The 21,127-nt window shown below is 38.6% G+C and overlaps 1 protein-coding gene across 1 annotated transcript in view; it reads left to right on the forward strand.

Annotated features, from left to right (window-relative positions):
- Positions 1-21,127, forward strand: part of LRRC31 (leucine rich repeat containing 31) — an 84,902-nt gene that overhangs the window by 36,910 nt on the left and 26,865 nt on the right. The window contains 9 exon segments of the mRNA XM_066240819.1: positions 1,525-1,622; positions 2,675-2,709; positions 2,711-2,852; positions 3,701-3,703; positions 6,475-6,639; positions 6,855-6,994; positions 6,996-7,023; positions 7,813-7,980; positions 14,560-14,594. Coding sequence (XP_066096916.1) covers positions 1,525-1,622; positions 2,675-2,709; positions 2,711-2,852; positions 3,701-3,703; positions 6,475-6,639; positions 6,855-6,994; positions 6,996-7,023; positions 7,813-7,980; positions 14,560-14,594 — 814 coding nt within the window.

Consider the following 21,127-nt stretch of genomic DNA (forward strand, 5'->3'; position numbering starts at 1 on the left):
CTGAATTCCTCTTCTGCCAGTTAATCTTTCTGGGGGTGGGTTGCTTTCTCAGCTTTAGTAGGGCAAGGTGTATTTCAGATCTCCATGGAGATCTGAGTTACTGCCCCTCCTCCCCACTTCTTGTTTTCAGCTGTATCTTGTTGCACTGATTGGAGCTGGAGAGATGTCTGTATCTCTGTGACCTGGAATTACTTTTGTAATTTGCTTTGTGGAAGGATCAGCCCCTCCCCCAGTTATGGCCGCCTCCAGCATTGAATGAGTCAGCTTTTCATGTCATCACCTATATTCCTCTTTCCCTCACCATCCATCTCTCTCTCTCCTTTCTTTTTGGAAGACAAGCGGGCCCTTTCAACACACTCATTCCCTGGTCACCAGACAATTGGCTGTGAGCAATATTTACTGCTCTTTTCATTGGAGTGAGAGCCCAGCCTCACCACCCCCCCTCTGTTCCTGTAAGCAGGGGAGGTTCAGGCACTCCCTACCAGGTTTGTTGTGGCTTCTTCTTTGCTCCTTGGTTTTTGAAAACTGTTCTTGTAGTCCAGATTTGGTTTTTCATGCTGATTGTTCATAAATTAGTTTATAATCCAGTTTAGTGGTGTGAGCTGGGAGTCTGTGCATCTGCCTACTCCACTGCCATCTTCAGGTCTCTGCACCACTCATTTTTTTAAAAAACAAGTTAATTTGTCCTTTGAGCTTCAAAGATTTGAGCTGAGAAAGTTCATTTATTTGTTTTTCCTGAGAATTTACCTCCTTATTGATTGCCTCTGGTTTCCTAAAAAACACTTATCCTTGCATAGGATACAAACACATGAAACCCAGGCACAAAAAGGAATTTAAAGGGATATTGTGTTGTTTAGTTATCTATGGAATGAAAAGTATGACTACTAGCAACTACTGCTTACGCTTTTGTACACAAAACTGTCACTCGCCTTTGTTACACCAAAGCAGTTTAACTGGGAAGAATGCTGTGCATACTCTACTACTGCTACCTCTTCTATCTCTTTTTCTCAGATACCTTAAATCAAGCCTTTGATCAAATAAGATGTGTCTGCCAACAGAAATGTATCAGAATAACTGCATTTTGAATGATGAGTCCTTGACTGTTTTAATGAAAACCCTTGCCCTTACTATTTGTACAATTCTCTGAAAGGGAACTGTAACCATGCCTGTGGCTCTCCATTGCCCATGGGTCAGAATCACTTGTGGCTCTTGCAGAATGCAGGCACTTGAGTCTATCCCAAAGCCACTGAATTGGAATCTCTGAGAGTGGCCCCAGGAGCCCTGGTTTTATTTATTTTTCCTTCTTAATATGTTCAAATGGCTTATGATTTTTAAAGTTAGGATCATTGTGATAAAAAAAATAATAAGTTTGGGATCATCGTGAACAAGACAAAATTGCTGATATGAAAAGAAAGACTTTTTGTCCCTAAGTGTGGCCTCAGCATTTTGGAAGGCCTGAAGTGGCTGTGCCCATCACCACAGAAGCTGTGCATGCTGTGTCAGACTGCTGCCACCATTTAACAGTCAAGATGACAGTGAAAAGCAAAGGGGCTTTCCCACCCTCTGCCGACATGTCCACTCAAAGGTCTTGTTGCTTCAGGAGACAGAGATGGACTTGGCAAGTCTTTTCCACAGAGAAAAACTCCACTTTTAATGAGCAGTGGCAGAGACTCAGAGGAGGTGCCAGTCTGGCTTGGTGCCAGTCTAAATCTCCATATGTTAGTACATTTAAGTATAACAGCAGCTGTATAAGGTAGGGATGCCCAGGTAATCAAGATAAAAATGGAGATGTACACCTGAAACTTATGTGTTCCTGACGACCAATGTCACCTCATTAAATTTAATTTCTAAATTTAAAAAAAGGTAATAGGCACCCACAACTCAGCACTTCTGGACCAAAGAGCAGTCCCCAGGCCATCAACCTGAAGCTCTAATACAGTGGTAGTCAACCTGGTCCCTACCACCCACTAGTGGGCGTTCCAGCTTTCATGGTGGGCAGTAGCGGAGCAACTAAAGTATAAATAAAAAGATAGATTAAACTATAATAAGTTGTTTTATAAAGATTTATTTTGCCAAACAGCGAAAATCCAACTTAAAGTACTTGGTAAGTAACTATTTTTATATGCTTTAACTTGCTGTAACTCTGCTTTATAAATTTTATAAAGTAAAGTTACTTCCCTACTTTATAAATCACCATTACTGTGGAACCGGTGGATGGTTAGAAAATTTTACTACTAACTGAGAAACAAAAGTGGGTGGTAGGTATAAAAAGGTTGACTACCCCTGGTCTAATAGGATGACCAGGTGATGGATGTCAGAGGGCTTTGCAAAATAAAAGGACTAGTATATACATTATGGCAACAGTGGTGGGAACAGTAGCAATGACCATTTCCACTACAGTCAAGAAGATCCTGTGAAATCTTATGAAAACACCACTGCATTTTCAGAATGAAATTATTTGGCAAAAATAGAATATGTCCCAAGAAATAGGAAACGTAAATGATACAATCTCTCCAGTTGCACAGCCAAGAAATCCCTGAGAGGTCCACCTGCCCTCACCCCCGTATTCTTTTACCGTGAAAACCCATATCCTGTGCGATACGCAATGGATCCTCTATTCTACCCATCACAACTTACAAATGCAAATCTGCATTTTTTTTTTGTTCACGTCCAGTTGCTTTGCTGCCTTTTCTCCTGGACTTGGAAAAAGCCTTTTTTCCTGGACATTTCCTGGAATTACTTCGTAGGTGAAAGTCTCCATTCATTTGCTGAGCAAATACATCTTGTCAACAAGTTAAAATGTCTGAGGCTGCGTAGTTGCGGACTTACCACTGATGGTATTTGAGCACTAGGTATGATGAATGCTTTTCATAAAATACTTCATTTAAAGCACCTTTGCAGCCTGACACTCAAAGGCAAACTATCTGGGCCACTCTTCCCTTGGTGCTGGTGAAGGATGGTTCTGTATATGAGCAAGGTGATGTTGAGCACTAGCATAACTTCTAAAGAGCTATGTCACCTGTACCAAGCACTATGCTTATTTGTGAGACAGAGAAAGAAACAAGGCTGACCAGATACCTGCCCTCATGGAGTTTAAATGGTGATAATTGTAAAACTTGCTCACTTTGGGTCTGTTACCTCACCTGTAAAATAGAGTTGGAGTGTATAATAATTAAATTCTTCTCCAATTACAAAATAATCTCTTGTATTTTTTCACTCTCATTAAAAAAATTGATCAAAACTAGATTTTTCAACTAAAAGAAATAATTCAAATAGAAGTAGAGCCTCAATTAAGTAAGTTTATATACCTAATGTAGAATAACAACATAGGATAAAAGTTATCATGCTACTAACTCAACTGCTTTACTAGAATGCTTGCTGGTTTTAAATGACATTAATGTTGTTAAATTTTTATTTGGTCTGATGTTTATTTCAATGATGTATTTTGATCATTTATATGTCTGTAAAAATTTTTGTTAAAACAACACAGTTTATACCAATGTCTTCTCTATAATCCCTCCCTAGAAAATGAGGACCAGCTGATGCCCCTGGCCCACCCTTCCTATAGCTGAAGGAAAACATCAGACATCTCAGAGCTGGCCAAATCCTAGTTCAAATCCTAGTCCCACTTCTATATAGTTTTGTGACCACAGACAAACTATTTAACCTTTCTGAGCCTCAGTCTTCTTATTCTGAAAAGGAGGTGATACCCACCTTCAAAAATTATTGTGAGGATTAAATCAGTAAATAATTTCTGTAAAGTGTGTACCACGTACCAGGCACATAATAGGTGCTCAGTAGTCAACAGTTTCTTTCTTTCTCTATTCCCTAGTCCAAAATGTCTTTTCTGGGGTTTTACATGAGGAATTTAGCCCCACTGGTCAGCAGCTGGTAGTGGTGGAGCAGAACCACAAACTTAACACATTGTTAGTTATGAAAAGAAAATGTAGTTTCTTAATTTTCTTTGATTAATCTTTTCCAGGATCCTCCATTTCCTTAAGAAGCCAGGATGTGTAATTTCTGCTCTGGGACCCACTCCAAATGTATTTGGTCTGGGAGAGAGTATGCATCTTTATCGCTCTGATGCCCTGTGCCCTTCCTCTCTCCCAGAGTCTTTCTCCTCTCTGGAAGGACTTTTGCATCCTCTTTAATCAGAAGGGGTCGGAAAACCCCTTCTGGCAGATGGCATATAGAGAGAATAAATGGTAGACTGGTAAGACAACATAAGTCAAGAGGCATTTCCACACCATTGCACGTATGATTGCTTAGTGCAGGGTGGCCAATGCTTAACACTTTGGTACCATGGTTACTGCAGACATAGCTAATCAATCTTATACTTCTTCTCCTTGATCCTGATGCTACAGGGCTACAGAAAGCCATCCCCAATTGACTGGTGATAACACACAAAATGATACCTGTGTGGGAAGAACATTTTAACATGGGGCTCCTGGACTCCTAAAGCCTTAATCCATGCAATGAATAACAAATGGTAGAAGTCCAAGCCCAGTAGTGGACTGTGGAGGACAACATTCTTAATTATTTAGGATTAAGATTGACTCTGTTATTGTAAACAATGCTGCAATAAACATAAGGATGCATTTCTTCTTTTGAATGATTTGGTATTTTTAGGGTATATTCTTAAAAGTGGGATGGCTGGGTCAAAAGGCAGTTCGATTTTCAATTTTTTGAGGAATCTCCATACTGTTTTCCATAGTGGCTGCACCAGCCTGCATTCCCACCAGCAGTGCAGAAGGGTTCCCTTTTCTCCACATCCTCGCCAGCATTTATTCTGTGTTGTTTTGTTAATGAGTGCCATTCTGACTGGGATGAGGTGGAATCTTATTGTGGTTTTAATTTGCATTTCTGGAAACAGCCCAAGTGTCCATCAGTGGACTAGTAGATTAAAAAGCAGTGGTACATATACACAATGGAATACTATGTGACTGTGAAAAAGAAGGAAATCTTACCTTTTGGGACAACATGGATGGACCTGGAAACTATTATGCTAAGTGAAATAAGCCAGGCAGAGAAAGAAAAATATCATATGACCTCACTCATTTGAAGAATCCAATGAACAATGTGAACTAAGCAACGGAATAGAGGCAGAAGCGGGATCAATGTGACCAGAGGGAAAGGGGACAGAGGGAAAGGGGAAGAGATGATGGCATCAGAGAAGGGAAAGAGATTGGTGAAATTATATATACATAACACAGCATTATAGAGAGCAGAAAAGCAAGTCCTGGAGGGAAGGGGGAAGGGCATTGGGGGTGGTGGGCAAGGGGCATGTTGAGGGAAACACGGGGGTGGGGGAGATGTACTCAGTGGGACACTTGAATCTATGTAAATACAATAAATTAAGATAAATTAATTAACTAAAATATATCGATTCTGCATGTGGAGAAATCCATTTTCCGTGTGTGGCTCTGCACCCTGTTCTCCCCACGGCAGTGGAAATCATTCCCAATGGTTTCTCCAGTCACTTCCCCTGATCTCTCCCAGCCTCCACTCTCTAGCCTAGGGATGCTTTCTTGTGTGAAATGGTTTCAAAAATGTCATTTCACACCTTTCTCACTGCACCCTTCTCTACCGCCAAAGGCTGCATGGCTATTATTAGCTGTTTGTGCCTGATGCTCTATTATCAGTTCTTCCCTGTAGCAGTCAGTTCAATTGCAGGTGACATTCTTTTGTGTGTGTGTGTGTGTGGCAGAGACACAGAGAGAGAGTCAGAGAGAGGGACAGATAGGGACAGACAGGAAGAGAGGGAAATGAGAAACAAATTCTTCACTGCAGCACTTTAGTTGTTCATTGATTGATTTCTCATATGTGCCTTGACCGGGAGGCTACAGCAGAACAAGTGACCCCTTGCTCAAGCCAGCGACCTTGGGCTCAAACTGGTGAGCCTTGCTCAAACCAAATAAGCCTGTGCTCAAGCTGGCGACCTCGGGATCTCAAACCTGGGTCCTTCACATCCCAGTCTGATGCTCTATCCACTGCGCCACAGCCTGGTCAGGCGCAGGTGACATTCTTGATGTCAACGTAAGCTTTACCCCTGTGGGACCAGTGCCTGGCTTTGTCTCACTTCTACCTCTCACCAAGCTTCTCAGTAATGCTGCCCCCCCCCCCCCAGAGGGTGAATGATAAAAAGTAATGGACTAGTACAAATGTTTACTACACAAAAACAAGTCAGTAGAAAACACCCTGCTTGCTGACAGGTGGATTAAAAAAATTTTGTTTTTTTGCTCATAAATATGGCTTCAGAACTTTGGAGAGAGTACTGCATACAGTGGCTGTAAATATAGAAGCTCCCCCTGCTGGGAGTGGGCAGAAACTGCGTCCTTTCCTTCTCTGTGCCTTGGCATCTAACAAGAACCTGGCTCAGCTACAATAGCCCATCAAATGGTTGGACTGATTTTGAAATGCATCCCTCTGCTTTGCGGACCAGTGATCAATCTTTGGGGCATTTTGTAACAAGAGAAGCACTTAAAGCGATACCTGACCTTGAAGAGTTGAATCTGTCCTCAAACAGTAAAGTAGGAGGAAACTTGCCTCTGATCCTCCAGAAGTTCCAAGCAGGAAGAAAGATGCAAAGGCTGGAGCTTGTAGATTGTGCCTTCACATCAGAAGATGGGGCATTTGTGGGTAAGTGGAGTTTGGAAGAATCCTTTCCTCTACAAAATGGGAAGACGCCTGTGATTCAATAGCTTGGGGGTCAAAATTGGCTGTGTTTTCTCTTACCCTGAATTGAAAGAGTGTCTCCCTCCACCCCTGGGTTGTACTTCCCTCCTGCCCACCTGAACTAACACACCTACATTTTTACTGAGTTTCACATTTTGTTCGGATTTCTTTCCTTCCAGGTCAGTTGCTACCTATGCTGCAAAACCTTGAAGTACTTGATCTTTCCATTAACAGAAACATCGGTGGCAGTCTAAGCAGTATTGCTCAGGGATTAAAAAGTACCTCAAATCTGCAAGTACTGAAGTTACAGTCATGTGGATTTATCACAAAAGAGTGTCAAACTATTGGGTAAGGTGAGCAATGGCTGACATTTATAAACATATATAATTTTATTTTATGTTTTTATGTGTATATATAATTTTATTTTATACTTAATTTTTTAAGTTGTTAGGAAAAAAATTACGAACAGTGGTTATGTTGAGAAATATGATTATGTAAAACTTACATCTGCCTTGTTTTCTTTGTTTTTTTTATAGTGAGCATATATGTTCACAATTACAAAAAATAACCTTTAAAATGACTGAATCTGAAAAAGGCAGGATATTTTAAGTTTGAGATGAACACTGGGCAAAATAAAAGTTTCTGTTCTGTTAAAGAACTCCATTTTTCTCTTACTTTTGACAATGTCATCATTATTTTATGCTCAGTATCAAGAAAGACTTGGTACTGATAAAAAAATGGCTTCAGTGTTATCCATAGTTAAAATTTACTTTCTTATAGAGAATATCCACATATTTAAGGGAATATGAAATCAAATTGTTTTCTCCCTTCAACTTACAAAGCCTGTAATACTTCCCTCACTGGCCATTTGAGTAAGTCTAGAATTCTGTGAAAACACCAAAGCTCAAGTATAGTAGGAGAACCATTAGTGGCAGAACCATTGTGTGTTTGAAGTCATTGTCAAATCCAGAAACAGCTAGATGGTAGGGAGTTTACAGCCTACAGTTATTCTAATGTCCTGACATTTTTCTGAGTGTATTTTTTCCATCTCCCATCTGTGCACCAGTCCCCTCTTCTAATCCATGTCTGCCTACCACCTTGTAATATGTCAGAATAAGGTTTTGGCTTTCTCTGTAGATGCTGCTTTTAAATACTTGGGTGGGCTGAAGGAATTTGATCTTCCCTGCAGCAAGGCAGTGGGTAAAGCTTTTGAAGCTTTGCTGGCCCAGTTGGCCATGTTGGGGCACCTGGAAGTCCTGGGTCTCCACCAGTGCTCAATAATGATAGGTGACATGGTGTCGCTGAGTAAGTATATGTTGCAGAGCCAAGGAAGGACATTGGAGACTTGGCATGTGTTTGGAGAAACTTGGCAAATTTGAAATATACCCTTGAACTTTTATTTATAAAGTTACTGAAAGGCTTAAATCATACAAGTTCTGTGAACGCCCCAATATAGCATATCAGAAGCAAGACCACACCCTTCTGAGTGCTGAAAAAGAAAAAAAAAACAAAATAAAATAAATATAAAGTCTGGATAAAAAGACATCTGAGGCTAAGGGGCAAGCCACATACAATACCATACCTAATCACAGAATTGTATAGTACTGAGCCCAACAAGTAGCAGGTAATAAGAGGCAGCAGAAAGCAAATCTCAGGGGAACTTCAACTTTTGAAGGAACTTTCCCCAGGCCAAGAGTAAATAACAACTAGTGTAGGAGTGCAGCTGATATTTACAATGGCATCTGGGCCTAGAAGAGGCAGCCACAAGATCTGGATCACCTGTAGCTCCAAAAAGGTTGATAAGAGCCAGTTATAAGCAGTGAGCCCCACTGGTCTGTGCCACGCTCGGGCCAGGGAAGTCCAGGGCAGGCACATCCAGTGGCCAGATACAAAGAGCATCAGTTCAAGATCTAACAACCTTTGTTAAGAGTGGTAGCTTAAGGAAGGGCTCCTCACACCTGACCCAACTAAGACATAGAAAATGCCTATACAAATAGCAAAAATAAAAGTGATAGCAGATAAGTAGTCCACAGCAGATTACAAACAACAGCTAATGCCAACCCACGAAGACCTAGAAACAACACAACTGAAAATCGGAGGCAGACAATACCAACCCTAGACTCAACAAGCAACACAAACAACACACACAAAGAGTGCATACACATACAAAATGGGAAGACAAAGAAATGCAATCCAAATAAATCAACAAGAGAAATCCCCAGAAAAAGAACTGAGTGAGGTGGAAATAACCAAATTACCAGATGCAAAGTTTAAAATAATGATTGTTAGGATGCTCAAAGATCTTAGAGCAACAATGGATGAACATAACAAACACCTAAATAAAGAGATAACAAGCATCACAAAGGACATTGAAATCATAAAAAAGAACCAGACAGATAAGACAAACACAAATTCAGAAATGAAGACTACACTAGAAGGAATTAAAAGCAGGCTAGATTAAGCAGAGGATTGAATCAGTGACTTACAAGAAAAGAAAAGTGAAAGCATGGAAGCAGAACAGCAAAAAGAAAAAAGGATCAAAAAGTCTGAGTAAACTCTAAGAGAGCTCTGTGACAACATGAAGAGAAATAATATCCACATAATAGGGGTTCCTGAAGAAGAAGAAAAAGAACAAGGGATAGAGAACTTGATTGAAGAAATTATAGTTGAAAAGTTCCCTAAACTGATGAAGGAAAGAGTCATACAGGTTCAAGAAGTGGAGAGAACCCAATTAAAAAAGAACCCAAAGAGACCCACACCAAAACACAACATAATCAAAATACCAAAGCTAAGAAATAAAGAAAGATTACTAAAAGCTGCAAGAGAAAAACAATCACCTACAAAGGAACCCCCATAAGGATGACATCTGACTTCTCAATAGAAACACTTGAAGCCAGAAGGGAATGGCAAGAAATATTAAAAGTAATGCAGAGCAAGAACCTACAAATAAGACTTCTTCGTTCAGAAAGGATAGCGTTTAAGATTGGAGAAATAGAAAGCTTCCCAGACAAAGAAAAACTCAAGAAATTCATAACAACAAAACCAATGCTGCAAGAAATGCCAAGGGGCCTGCTGTAGACAGAACAAAGCAGGAAAATAAAATCTAGTAAAAGAGGAATGTACATTTAAGAAAATATGGCAATAAACAACTACATATCAATAATAACTTTAAGTGTAAATGGATTAAATGCTCCAATCAAAAGACATAAGGTAGAGATGACGTCAGAGTAATGGCGGGGTAGGAAGCGATACCGATAAATCTCCCCCAAAACTCAACAAGATCTTCAACCAGAAACAGAAAAACCTATACTTGGAGCTTCCAGATGCTTCACAATACACCCAAAGGTATGATTGAGTGAAAAATTGGCTAAATATATAACCAAACCCCGAAGGAAATAGGGAGTAAGAAATGCTCCGCCTTCCTCACTAACCTAAACAGGGCGGCTTTCTCTGGTAACTGTGAATATAGAAACTGAGGCGGGCAAAGGGGGTGAATAGATCCAGGCCGCCGCGGCACAAACGGCCGAACCAGGCTGTGGCACGGAGATCCAAGCCGAGGAAAATCTGATCCTGTGGCAACCCGGGCAATACAAGCTAACACTGGCGCCAAACCCAAACAAAGAAAGACAAGCGGAGTGGCCATTTTACCCGGTCTCCAGGTCGGTGTGCAGTTAGTGGGCGAGAATTTCTTCCTAGGCCCCGAGAGTGGGTGCCCGTGTTGCCCCACGGAGAGGCAGGGTCAGAGGCATTTCTGTGGGCCGAGGGCAGAGTCTCTGGGCAGCTCCAGCGCCCTGGGAAAGCCACGCACGGGAGGGAGTGAGAACTAATTCCAACGGTGGAGATTTTCCGTGCTGGAGGGTGTTTCACTCAGAGGGAACCGCGGCCGGCCTCATATCCTGGTTTGCGCGCGCAGATAAGGAGTGAGCAATTCCTCCGAGTGCCTTGGCAGTGCGCACCCGTGTTATCGCACAGAGGGGCAGAGTCAGGGGCCTTTGTGTGGGCCAAAGCGGAATCTCGAGCCGCCCCAGCGCCTTGCAAAAGCCGCACACGGGGACGGAGCGAGACTCAATTCCAACGCTGCAACTTTTCCCTGCGGTTGGGGGTTTCACTCAGAGCGTGAGACTGCTGGCCGGATATCCTGGTTGCAGACAGTGAGTGAGAGTTTCCTCCAAGCGCCCCGGAAGTGGGTGCCCGCTTGTGTTACCGGACAGAGTGGCAGAGCCAGAGGTCTTCGAGTGGGCGGAAAGCCTGCCTGATTATGCTAGCAGCTCTGACTGACTGAGCCTTACCCAGAGCCCTGTGCTGAGTGGAAATAGAGTGGGGAGTTGCCAGCTCTTTGAGCCTCTTACTATCCAGGCAGAGGCAGCAGCAACCCCATAGCTGGATTATCAGGCTACTAATTGAGTAAGGAAAGACTAGGAGAAAGGCTCCAGGAACACGGACTCTCTCACTGTCGGAGCCTATAAATGCTAATGAGCTTCGACTGCCAACGAGACTAAAGCACAATACATGACATTGCCATAGAGACTTATCAACTGCAAATCTCTACCTGAGCGTGCCAAAGGGGCAGAACTTGGGGTACAGAGTCACCGACCAGGAAGAGGGAGAGAAAAGAAAAAGCAAGAAGATAACCTCTCAAAATCAAGAATAATCTGCAGACTTTATAACCTATCACATTTTATTATATTTGTTCGTTTGTTTCTCTTATCTTCATTCTTGATACTTTTTTTCCTCCTCCAATTTGGCCGATTAACTCTCTACTGGTCTTACTCTCTCCTCTCCTTGAACTACACTACCCATAAGTGTTACATCTCCCATTATCTTTTCTCTTCTCTTCCTTTCTCTCTATGAGGGTTGCACTCCAAAACCCTTAACTCTCTCTCTCTCCTTTCTTTTTCTTCTTTTAGTGGTTCCCTCTTTTTTTCTCTCTCTCTCTTTCTTTTCTCCCTCTATATTAGTTTCTTCCTTTCTCCTTTACATCTCCTGTCATTCAAACCTCAATAACAAACAAATGATCTTATCTGGGACTCAAACCTATGTTTGTGGCATTTTGGGGGTTTTTTACTTCACCTTTTTAACTCACTAGCAGTGCTCCCATCCCTGGCTCTCCATATTATCTAGTTCTTGTTCCACTAAATACAATAGTAATTTTTTAATTTGTCCCCCCATTTTTCCATTTTCCTCTTATTCCTCTCATCATAACTCTTAGACAACCACAACCTAAAGGCAAATCATTTTATTCTTGACTCAAATTTTTTCCTTATTTGCTTTTTGGGGGTCCATACACTCTTTTTTTTTTTTTTTCTTTTTTTTTTTCCTCTTTTTTTGCCCCTTTATTACTTTTTCCCAATTCAGGACCTCCATCACAGGCATTGTTTGTTATAATTCACAGTCCACCACAAGATTTTCTCAAGAAAGAGGGGAGAGGAGAGGAGAGGAAAAAAGGAGGGGGGGAATAATTTCCTTTTTTAAAAAATTTTTATTTTATTTTATTTTTCTTTATTTCATTATTAATTTTTTTAAAAAAAACAACTCTTTTCGATTTATTATTTTTTTATTTTTTTAACTTTTTATTCTTTATTAAATCTCATTAATACTATCAACAAAACCACCCTCAGATGCCATTAAGGAAGAGAAAATCGAATATCATGGATACAAAAGAAAGAGAGGTAACACAGATAGATGAGGAAAAATCTATAGAGAAAAAATTTAATATATTGGAAACCTTGGAGCTAAATGACAGAGAATTTAAAATAGAAATCCTAAAAAATCCTCTGAGATATACAAGAAAACACAGAAAGGCAATTTAGGGAGCTCAGAAAACAACTCAATGAACACAAAGAATATATGTCCAAGAAAATTGAAACTATAAAAACAAATCAAACAGAGATGAAAAACTCAATTCACGAGCTGAAAAACGAAGTAACAAGCTTAGCTAATAGAACAGGTCAGATAGAAGAGAGGATTAGTGAAATAGAAGACAAGCAACTTGAGGCACAACAGAGAGAAGAAGAAAGAGACTCAAAAATTTAAAAAAATGAGAAAGCCCTACAAGAATTATCTGACTCCATCAAAAAGAATAACATAAGAATAATAGGTATATCAGAGGGAGAAGAGAGAGAAAATAGAATGGAGAACATACTCAAACAAATAATAGATGAGAACTTCCCAAGCCTGTGGAAAGAACTAAAGCCTCAAGTTCAAGAAGCAAACAGAACTCCAAGTTTTCTTAACCCCAACAAACCTACTCCAAGGCATATCATAATGAAATTGACACAAACCAACAGCAAAGAAAAAATTCTCAAGGCAGCCAGGGAAAAGAAGAATACAACATATAAAGGAAGGCCCATTAGATTATCATCAGATTTCTCAGCAGAAACACTACAAGCTAGAAGAGAATGGACCTCAATATTTAAAGTCCTGAAAGAGAGGAACTTTCAGCCACGAATACTATACCCATCAAAGCTATCCTTCAAATACGAAGGAGAAATAAAAACATTCACAGATACAGAAAAGATGAGGGAATTTATCATCAGAAAACCCCCACTCCAGGAATTACTAAAGGGGGTTCTCCAATCAGATACAAAGAACAAAAAAAAAAAAAAAAACAGAGCCACAAGTAAAAGCTCCAAGAAGAACACAATAAAACCAAATTTAAACTGTGACAACAACAAAAAGAAAGAGGGGGAGAAGATGGAGATTAACAGTAGCAAAGGGCGATGGAGTGCAAAAGTACTCACAAAATAGTTCACTACAATGAACAGGGTAGGGACCCTTTTCATTACTCAAAGGTAACCACCATTGAAAAAACCACCACAGAAGCACATGAGATAAAAAAGATAGCAACAGAGGAAAGATGTATGGAATACAACCAAATAAAAACAAAAGATAGAAAAACGAAAGAGAAGGATCAAACAACACACAAAACTAAAAGAAAGCAATCTATAAAATGGCAATAGGGAACTCACAAGTATCAATAATTACACTAAATGTAAACAGATTAAACTCACCAATAAAAAGGCACAGAGTAGCAGAATGGATTAAAAAAGAAAATCCAACTGTATGCTGCCTACAGGAAACTCATCTAAGTAACAAGGATAAAAACAAATTCAAAGTGAAAGGCTGGAAAACAATACTCTAAGCAAATAACATCCAAAAAAAAAGCAGGTGTAGCAATACTCATATCGGATAATGCTGACTACAAGACAGGAAAAGTACTCAGAGACAAAAATGGCCATTTCATAATGGCTAAGGGGACACTGAATCAAGAAGACATAACAATTCTTAATATATATGCACCAAACCAAGGAGCACCAAAATATATAAGACAGCTACTTATTGACCTTAAAACAAAAACTGACAAAAATACAATCATACTTGGAGACCTCAATACACCGCTGACGGCTCTAGATCGGTCATCCAAACAGAGAATCAACAAAGACATAGTGGCCTGAAACAAAACACTAGAGCACCTGGATATGATAGACATCTACAGGACATTTCATCCCAAAGTGACTGAGTATACATTTTTCTCCAGTGTACATGGATCATTCTCAAGAATTGACCATATGTTGGGCCACAAAAACAACATCAGCAAATTCAGAAAAATTGAAGTTGTACCAAGCATATTTTCTGATCATAAAGCCTTGAAACTAGAATTCGACTGCAAAAAAGAGGAAAAAAATCCCACAAAAATGTGGAAACTAAACAACATACTTTTAAAAAATGAATGGGTCAAAGAAGAAATAAGTACAGAGATCAAAAGATATATACAGACTAATGAAAATGACAGTACAACATATCAGAATCTATGGGATGCAGCAAAAGCAGTGATAAGAGGGAAGTTCATATCGCTTCAGGCATATATGAACAAACAAGAGAGAGCCCAAGTGAACCACTTAACTTCCCACCTTAAGGAACTAGAAAAAGAAGAACAAAGACAACCCAAAACCAGCCGAAGAAAGGAGATAATAAAAATCAGAGCAGAAATAAATGAATTAGAGAACAGAAAAACTATAGAAAAATTAATAGAACAAGGAGCTGGTTCTTTGAAAAGATCAACAAAATTGACAAACCCTTGGCAAGACTTACCAAGGAAAAAAGAGAAAGAACTCATATAAACAAAATCCAAAATGAAAGAGGAGAAATCACCACGGACACCGTAGATATACAAAGAATTATTGTAGAATACTATGAAAAACTTTATGCCACTAAATTCAACAACCTAGAAGTAATAGATAAATTCCTAGAACAATACAACCTTCCTAGACTGAGTCAAGAAGAAGCAGAAAGCCTAAACAAACCAATTAGTAGGGAAGAAATAGAAAAAACTATTAAAAACCTCCCCAAAAATAAAAGTCCAGGCCCTGACGGCTATACCAGCGAATTTTATCAAACATTCAAAGAAGACTTGGTTCCTATTCTACTCAAAGTCTTCCAAAAAATTGAAGAAGAAGCAATACTTACAAACACATTTTATGAGGCCAACATAACCCTCATACCAAAACCAGGCAAGGATGGCACAAAAAAAAGAAAACTACAGACCAATATCTCTAATGAATACAGATGCTAAAATACTAAACAAAATACTAGCAAATCAAATACAAGAACATATTAAAAAAAAATACATCATGATCAAGTGGGATTCATCCCAGAATCTCAAGGATGGTTCAACATATGTAAAACGGTTAACGTAATACACCATATCAACAAAACAAAGAATAAAAACCACATGATGATATCAATAGACACAGAAAAGGCTTTTGATAAAATACAACACAATTTTATGTTTAAGACTCTCAACAAAATGGGTATAGAAGGAAAATATCTCAACATGATAAAGGCCATATATGATAAACCATCAGCTAACATCATATTAAATGGCACTAAACTGAAGGCTTTCCCCTTTAAATCAGGAACAAGACAGGGTTGTCCACTCTCTCCACTCTTATTTAATGTGGTACTAGAGGTTCTAGCCAGAGCAATCAGACAAGATAAAGAAATAAAAGGCATCCATATCGGAAAAGAAGAAGTAAAGGTATCACTTTTTGCAGATGATATGATCCTATACATCGAAAACCCCAAAGAATCCACAAAAAGACTACTAGAAACAATAAGCCAATACAGTAAGGTCGCAGGATACAAAATTAACATACAGAAGTCAATAGCCTTTCTATATGCCAACAATGAAACAACTGAGAAGGAACTCAAAAGAATAATCCCCTTCACGATTGCAACAAAAAAAATAAAATACTTAGGAATAAACATAACAAAGAATGTAAAGGACTTATATAATGAAAACTATAAACCATTGTTAAGGGAAATCGAAAAAGATATAATGAGATGGAAGAATATACCTTGTTCTTGGCTAGGAAGAATAAATGTAATCAAGATGGCTATATTACCCAAAGCAATATACAAATTTAATGCAATTCCCATCAAACTTCCAATGACATTTTTTAAGGAAATAGAGCAAAAAATCATCAGATTTATATGGAACTATAAAAAACCCCGAATAGCCAAAGCAATCCTAAAGAAAAAGAATGAAGCTGTGGGCATTAAAATACCTGACTTCAAACTCTATTATAGGGCCACGACAATCAAAACAGCATGGTATTGGCAGAAAAATAGACACTCAGACCAAAGGAACAGAATAGAAAGTCCAGAAATAAAACCACATATATATAGTCAAATAATTTTTGATAAAGGGGCCAACAACACACAATGGAGAAAAGAAAGCCTCTTCAATAAATGGTGCTGGGAAAACTGGAAAGCCACATGCAAAAGAATGAAACTGGACTACAGTCTCTCCCCCTGTACAAAAATTAACTCAAAATGGATCAAAGATCTAAACATAAGACCTGAAACAATTAAGTACATAGAAGAAGACATAGGTACTCAACTCATGGACCTGGGTTTTAAAGAGCATTTTATGAATTTGACTCCAATGGCAAGAGAAGTGAAGGCAAAAATTAATGAATGGGACTACATCAGACTAAGAAGTTTTTTCTCAGCAAGAGAAACTGATAACAAAATAAACAGAAAGCCAACTAAATGGGAAATGATTTTTTCAAACAACAGCTCAGATAAGGGCCTAATATCCAAAATATACAAAGAACTCATAAAACTCAACAGCAAACAAACAAACAATCCAATAAAAAAATGGGAAGAGGATATGAATAGACACTTCTCCCAGGAAGAAATACAAATGGCCAACAGATATATGAAAAGATGCTCATCTTCTTTAGCTATTAGAGAAATGCAAATCAAAACTGCAATGAGATACCACCTCACACCTGTTCGATTAGCTGTTATTAGCAAGTCAGGTAATAGCAAATGTTGGAGAGGCTGTGGAGAAAAAGGAACCCTCATACATTGTTGGTAGGAATGTAAAGTAGTACAACCATTATGGAAGAAAGTATGGTGGTTCCTCAAAAAACTGAAAATAGAACTACCTTATGACCCAGCAATCCCTCTACTGGGTATATATCCCCAAAACTCAGAAACATTGATATGTAAAGACACACGCAGCCCCATGTTCATTGCAGCATTGTTCACAGTGGCCAGGACATGGAAACAACCAAAAAGCCCATCAATAGATGACTGGATAAAGAAGATGTGGCACATATACACTATGGAATACTACTCAGCCATAAGAAATGATGACATCGGAACAATTACAGCAAAATGGTGGGATCTTGATAACATGATACGAAGTGAAATAAGTAAATCAGAAAAAACCAGGAACTGCATTATTCCATACGTAGGTGGGACATAATAGTGAAACTAAGAGACATTGATAAGAGTGTGGTGGTTACGGGGGGGAGGGGGGAATGGGAGAGGGATAGGGGGTGGGGAGCGGCACAAAGAAAACAAGATAGAAGGTGACAGAGGACAATCTGACTTTGGGTGGTGGGTATGCAACATAATTGAACGACAAGATAACCTGGACTTGTTATCTTTGAATATATGTATCCTGATTTATTGATGTCACCCCATTAAAAAAATAAAATTATAAAAAAATATATATATATAAAAAAAACACATAAGGTAGCTGCATAGATAAGAAAACAGGAACCATACATATGATGTCTACAAGAGACCCACCTCAAAACAAAAGATACATATAGACTGAAAGTAAAAAGATGGAAAACAATATTTCATACAAATGGAAATGAAAAAAAAGCTGAGGTACAATACTTATATCTGACAAAATAGACTGTAAAACAAAGACTATAGCAGGGGTCGGGAACATTTTTGGCTGAGAGAGCCATGAACACCACATATTTTAAAATGTAATTCCATGATAGCCATATAATGACCTGTGTACATTACGCATTATCCAATAAAAATTTGGTGTTGTCACGGAGGACAGCTGTGATTGGCTCCAGCCACCCGCAACCATGAACATGAGTGGTAGGAAATGAATGGATTGTAATACATAAGAATGTTTTATATTTTTAACTAAAGATTTGTCGGCCCTGGCTGGTTGGCTCAGTGGTAGAGCGTCGACCTGGTGTGCAGAAGTCCCGGGTTCGATTCCAGCCAGTGCACATAGGAGAGGCACCCATCTGCTTCTCCACCCCTCCCCCTCTCCTTCCTCTCTGTCTCTCTCTTCCCCTCCCGCAGCCGAAGCTTCATTGGAGCAAAGATGGCCCGGGCGCTGGGGATGGCTCCTTGGCCTCTGCCCCAGGCGCTGGAGTAGCTCTGGCCGCAACACAGCAACACCCCAGAGGGGCAGAGCATCGCCCCCTGGTGAGCAGAGCATCGCCCCCTGGTGGGCGTGCCAGGTGGATCCCGGTCAGGCGCATGCGGGAGTCTGTCTGAGCGTCTCTCCCCGTTTCTAGCTTCAGAAAAATACAAAAAAAAAAAAAAAAGATTTGTCTGTTAGCCAGATGCAGCCATCAAAAGAGCCACATCTGGCTCGTGAGCCATAGGTTCTCGACCCCTGGACTATAGTCAGGGATAAAGAAGGTCACTACATAATGATAAAGGGAACAATCCAACAGGAAGAGATAACCATTATAAATATATAGAAGCACCAAAATACATAAAGCAGACTTAGATGGACATAAAGTACGAGATCAATAGCAATATTATAATAGTAGGGGATTTCAATACCCCACTAACATCACTGGACAGATCCTCAAGAAAGAAAATTAACAAAGAAACAAAAGAATTAAGCGACACACTAAATCAACTGGATTTAATAGATATTTTCAGAACCTTTCACCCTAAAGCAGCAGAATATACATTCTTTTCAAGTGCTCATGATATATTCTCTAGGATAGACCACATGCTAGGACAGAAACAAGTCTCAACAAATTTAAGAAGATTGAAATCATATCAAGCATCTTCTCTGACCACAATGGCATGAAACTAGAAATCAACTACAATAGAAAAACTGAAAAACACTCAAACACTTGGAAACTAAACAGCATGTTATTAAATAACAAATGGGTCAATAATGAGATCAAAAAAGATATCAAAAATTTTCTTAAAACAAAAAAAAAATGAGCATACAACAACTCAAAATCTATGAGACACAGCAAAAGCAGTCCTGAGAGGGAAGTTCATAGCATTACAGGCAGAAATTAAGAAGCTAGAAAAAGCACAAACAAACAACTTAACCCTGCAACTAAAAGAACTAGAAAAAGAACAGCAAGTAAAGCCCAGAGGAAGTAGAAGGAAGAAAATAAATGACAAAGACTAAAATAAATAAATAAATAAATAAGGATCAATGACACCAAGAGCTGGTTCTTTGAAGAGGTAAACAATATTGATGAACCCTTAGCCAGACTCACAAAAAAAAAAAAAAAAAAGAAGAGAGAGGATTCAAATAAATAAATTTAGAAATGAGAGTGTAAAAGTAACAACTGACACAGCAAAAATACAAAGGTTTCTAAGAAAATACTATGAAGAACTGTATGTCAAAAAATTAGACAACCTAGGTGAAATGGACAAATGAAATGGACAAAAGAAATGTCCTTGAAACATATAATCTTTCAAAAATCATAAAAAAGTTAAAAAAATAAAAAATAAAAAAATAATAAAAAAATAAAAAAAATAAAAAATAATAAAAAAATAAAAAAAATCAATCTGGAAGAATCATAAAACCTAAATAAATTGATTACAACAAATGAGATGGAAACAGTTATCAAAAAACTCCCAACAAAAAAAAGTCCTGGGCCAGATAGCTTCACAGGCAAATTCTACTAACCATTCAAAGAACTAACTTCTATCCTTCTCAAGCTATTTCAAAAAATTCAAGAGGAGAGAAAACTTCCAATCTCCTTTTATGAGGCGAGCATAATTCTGATTCCAAAACCAGGCAAAGACAATACAAAGAAAGAAAACTATAGGCCAATATCCCTGGTAAATTTAGATGCTAAAATTCTCAACAAAATATTAGCAAACCAGATTCAGCAATACATGAAAAAAATACATCATGATCAAGTGGGATTTATTCTGGGGAGACAAGGCTGGTACAATACTCACAAATCAATCAATGTGATTCATCACATAAACAAAAGGAAGAAGAAAAACCACATGATAATATCAATAGATGCAGAAAGAGCATTTGATAAAATCCAGCACCCATTTATGATCAAAACTCTCAGGAAAGTGGGAATACAGGGAACATACCTTAACATAATAAAGGCCATCTACCCACAGCCAGCATCATACTCAATGGGCAAAAATTAAAAGCAATCCTCTTAAGATCAGAAAAAAGGCAGGGGTGCCCCCTTTCACCACTCTTATTCAACATAGTTCTGGAAGTCCTAGCCACAGCAATCAGAAAAGAAGAAGAAATAAAAGGCATCCAAATAGGGAAAAAAGAAGTAAAACAATTATTATTTGCTGATGATATGATACTGTTCATAGAAAACCCTAAAGTCTCAGTCAGAAAACGATTGGACCTGATAAATAAATTCAGCAAGGTGGCAGGATATAAAATTAATACGCAGAAATCTGAGGCATATTTATACGTCAACAATGATATGTCTGAAAGAGAAATTAAGAAAACAATCCCCTTCACTATTGTGACAGAATAAATAAAGTACCTAGGAGTAAATTTAACCAAGAAGGTTAAAGATTTGTACTCAGAAAATCATAAAACTTTGATAAAAGAAATCAAGGAAGATACAAACAAGTGGAAGCATATACTGTGTTCATGATTAGGAAGAATAAACATTATGAAAATGTCCATATTACCCAAAGCAATTTATAAATTCAATGCAATTCCTATTAAAATACCAATGACATACTTCAAAAATATAGAACAAATATTCCAAAAATTCATATGGAACCAAAAAGAACATGAATAGCCTCAGCAATCTTAAGAAGAATAAAGTGGGTGGTATTACACTTCCTTATATCAAGTTATACTAAAAGAAAAAAAAAGTTATACTACAAGGCCACTGTATGCAGAACAGCTTGGTACTGGCATAAG

This window comes from Saccopteryx bilineata, chromosome 8 (assembly GCF_036850765.1).
Source record: "Saccopteryx bilineata isolate mSacBil1 chromosome 8, mSacBil1_pri_phased_curated, whole genome shotgun sequence".
NCBI lineage: Eukaryota > Metazoa > Chordata > Mammalia > Chiroptera > Emballonuridae > Saccopteryx > Saccopteryx bilineata.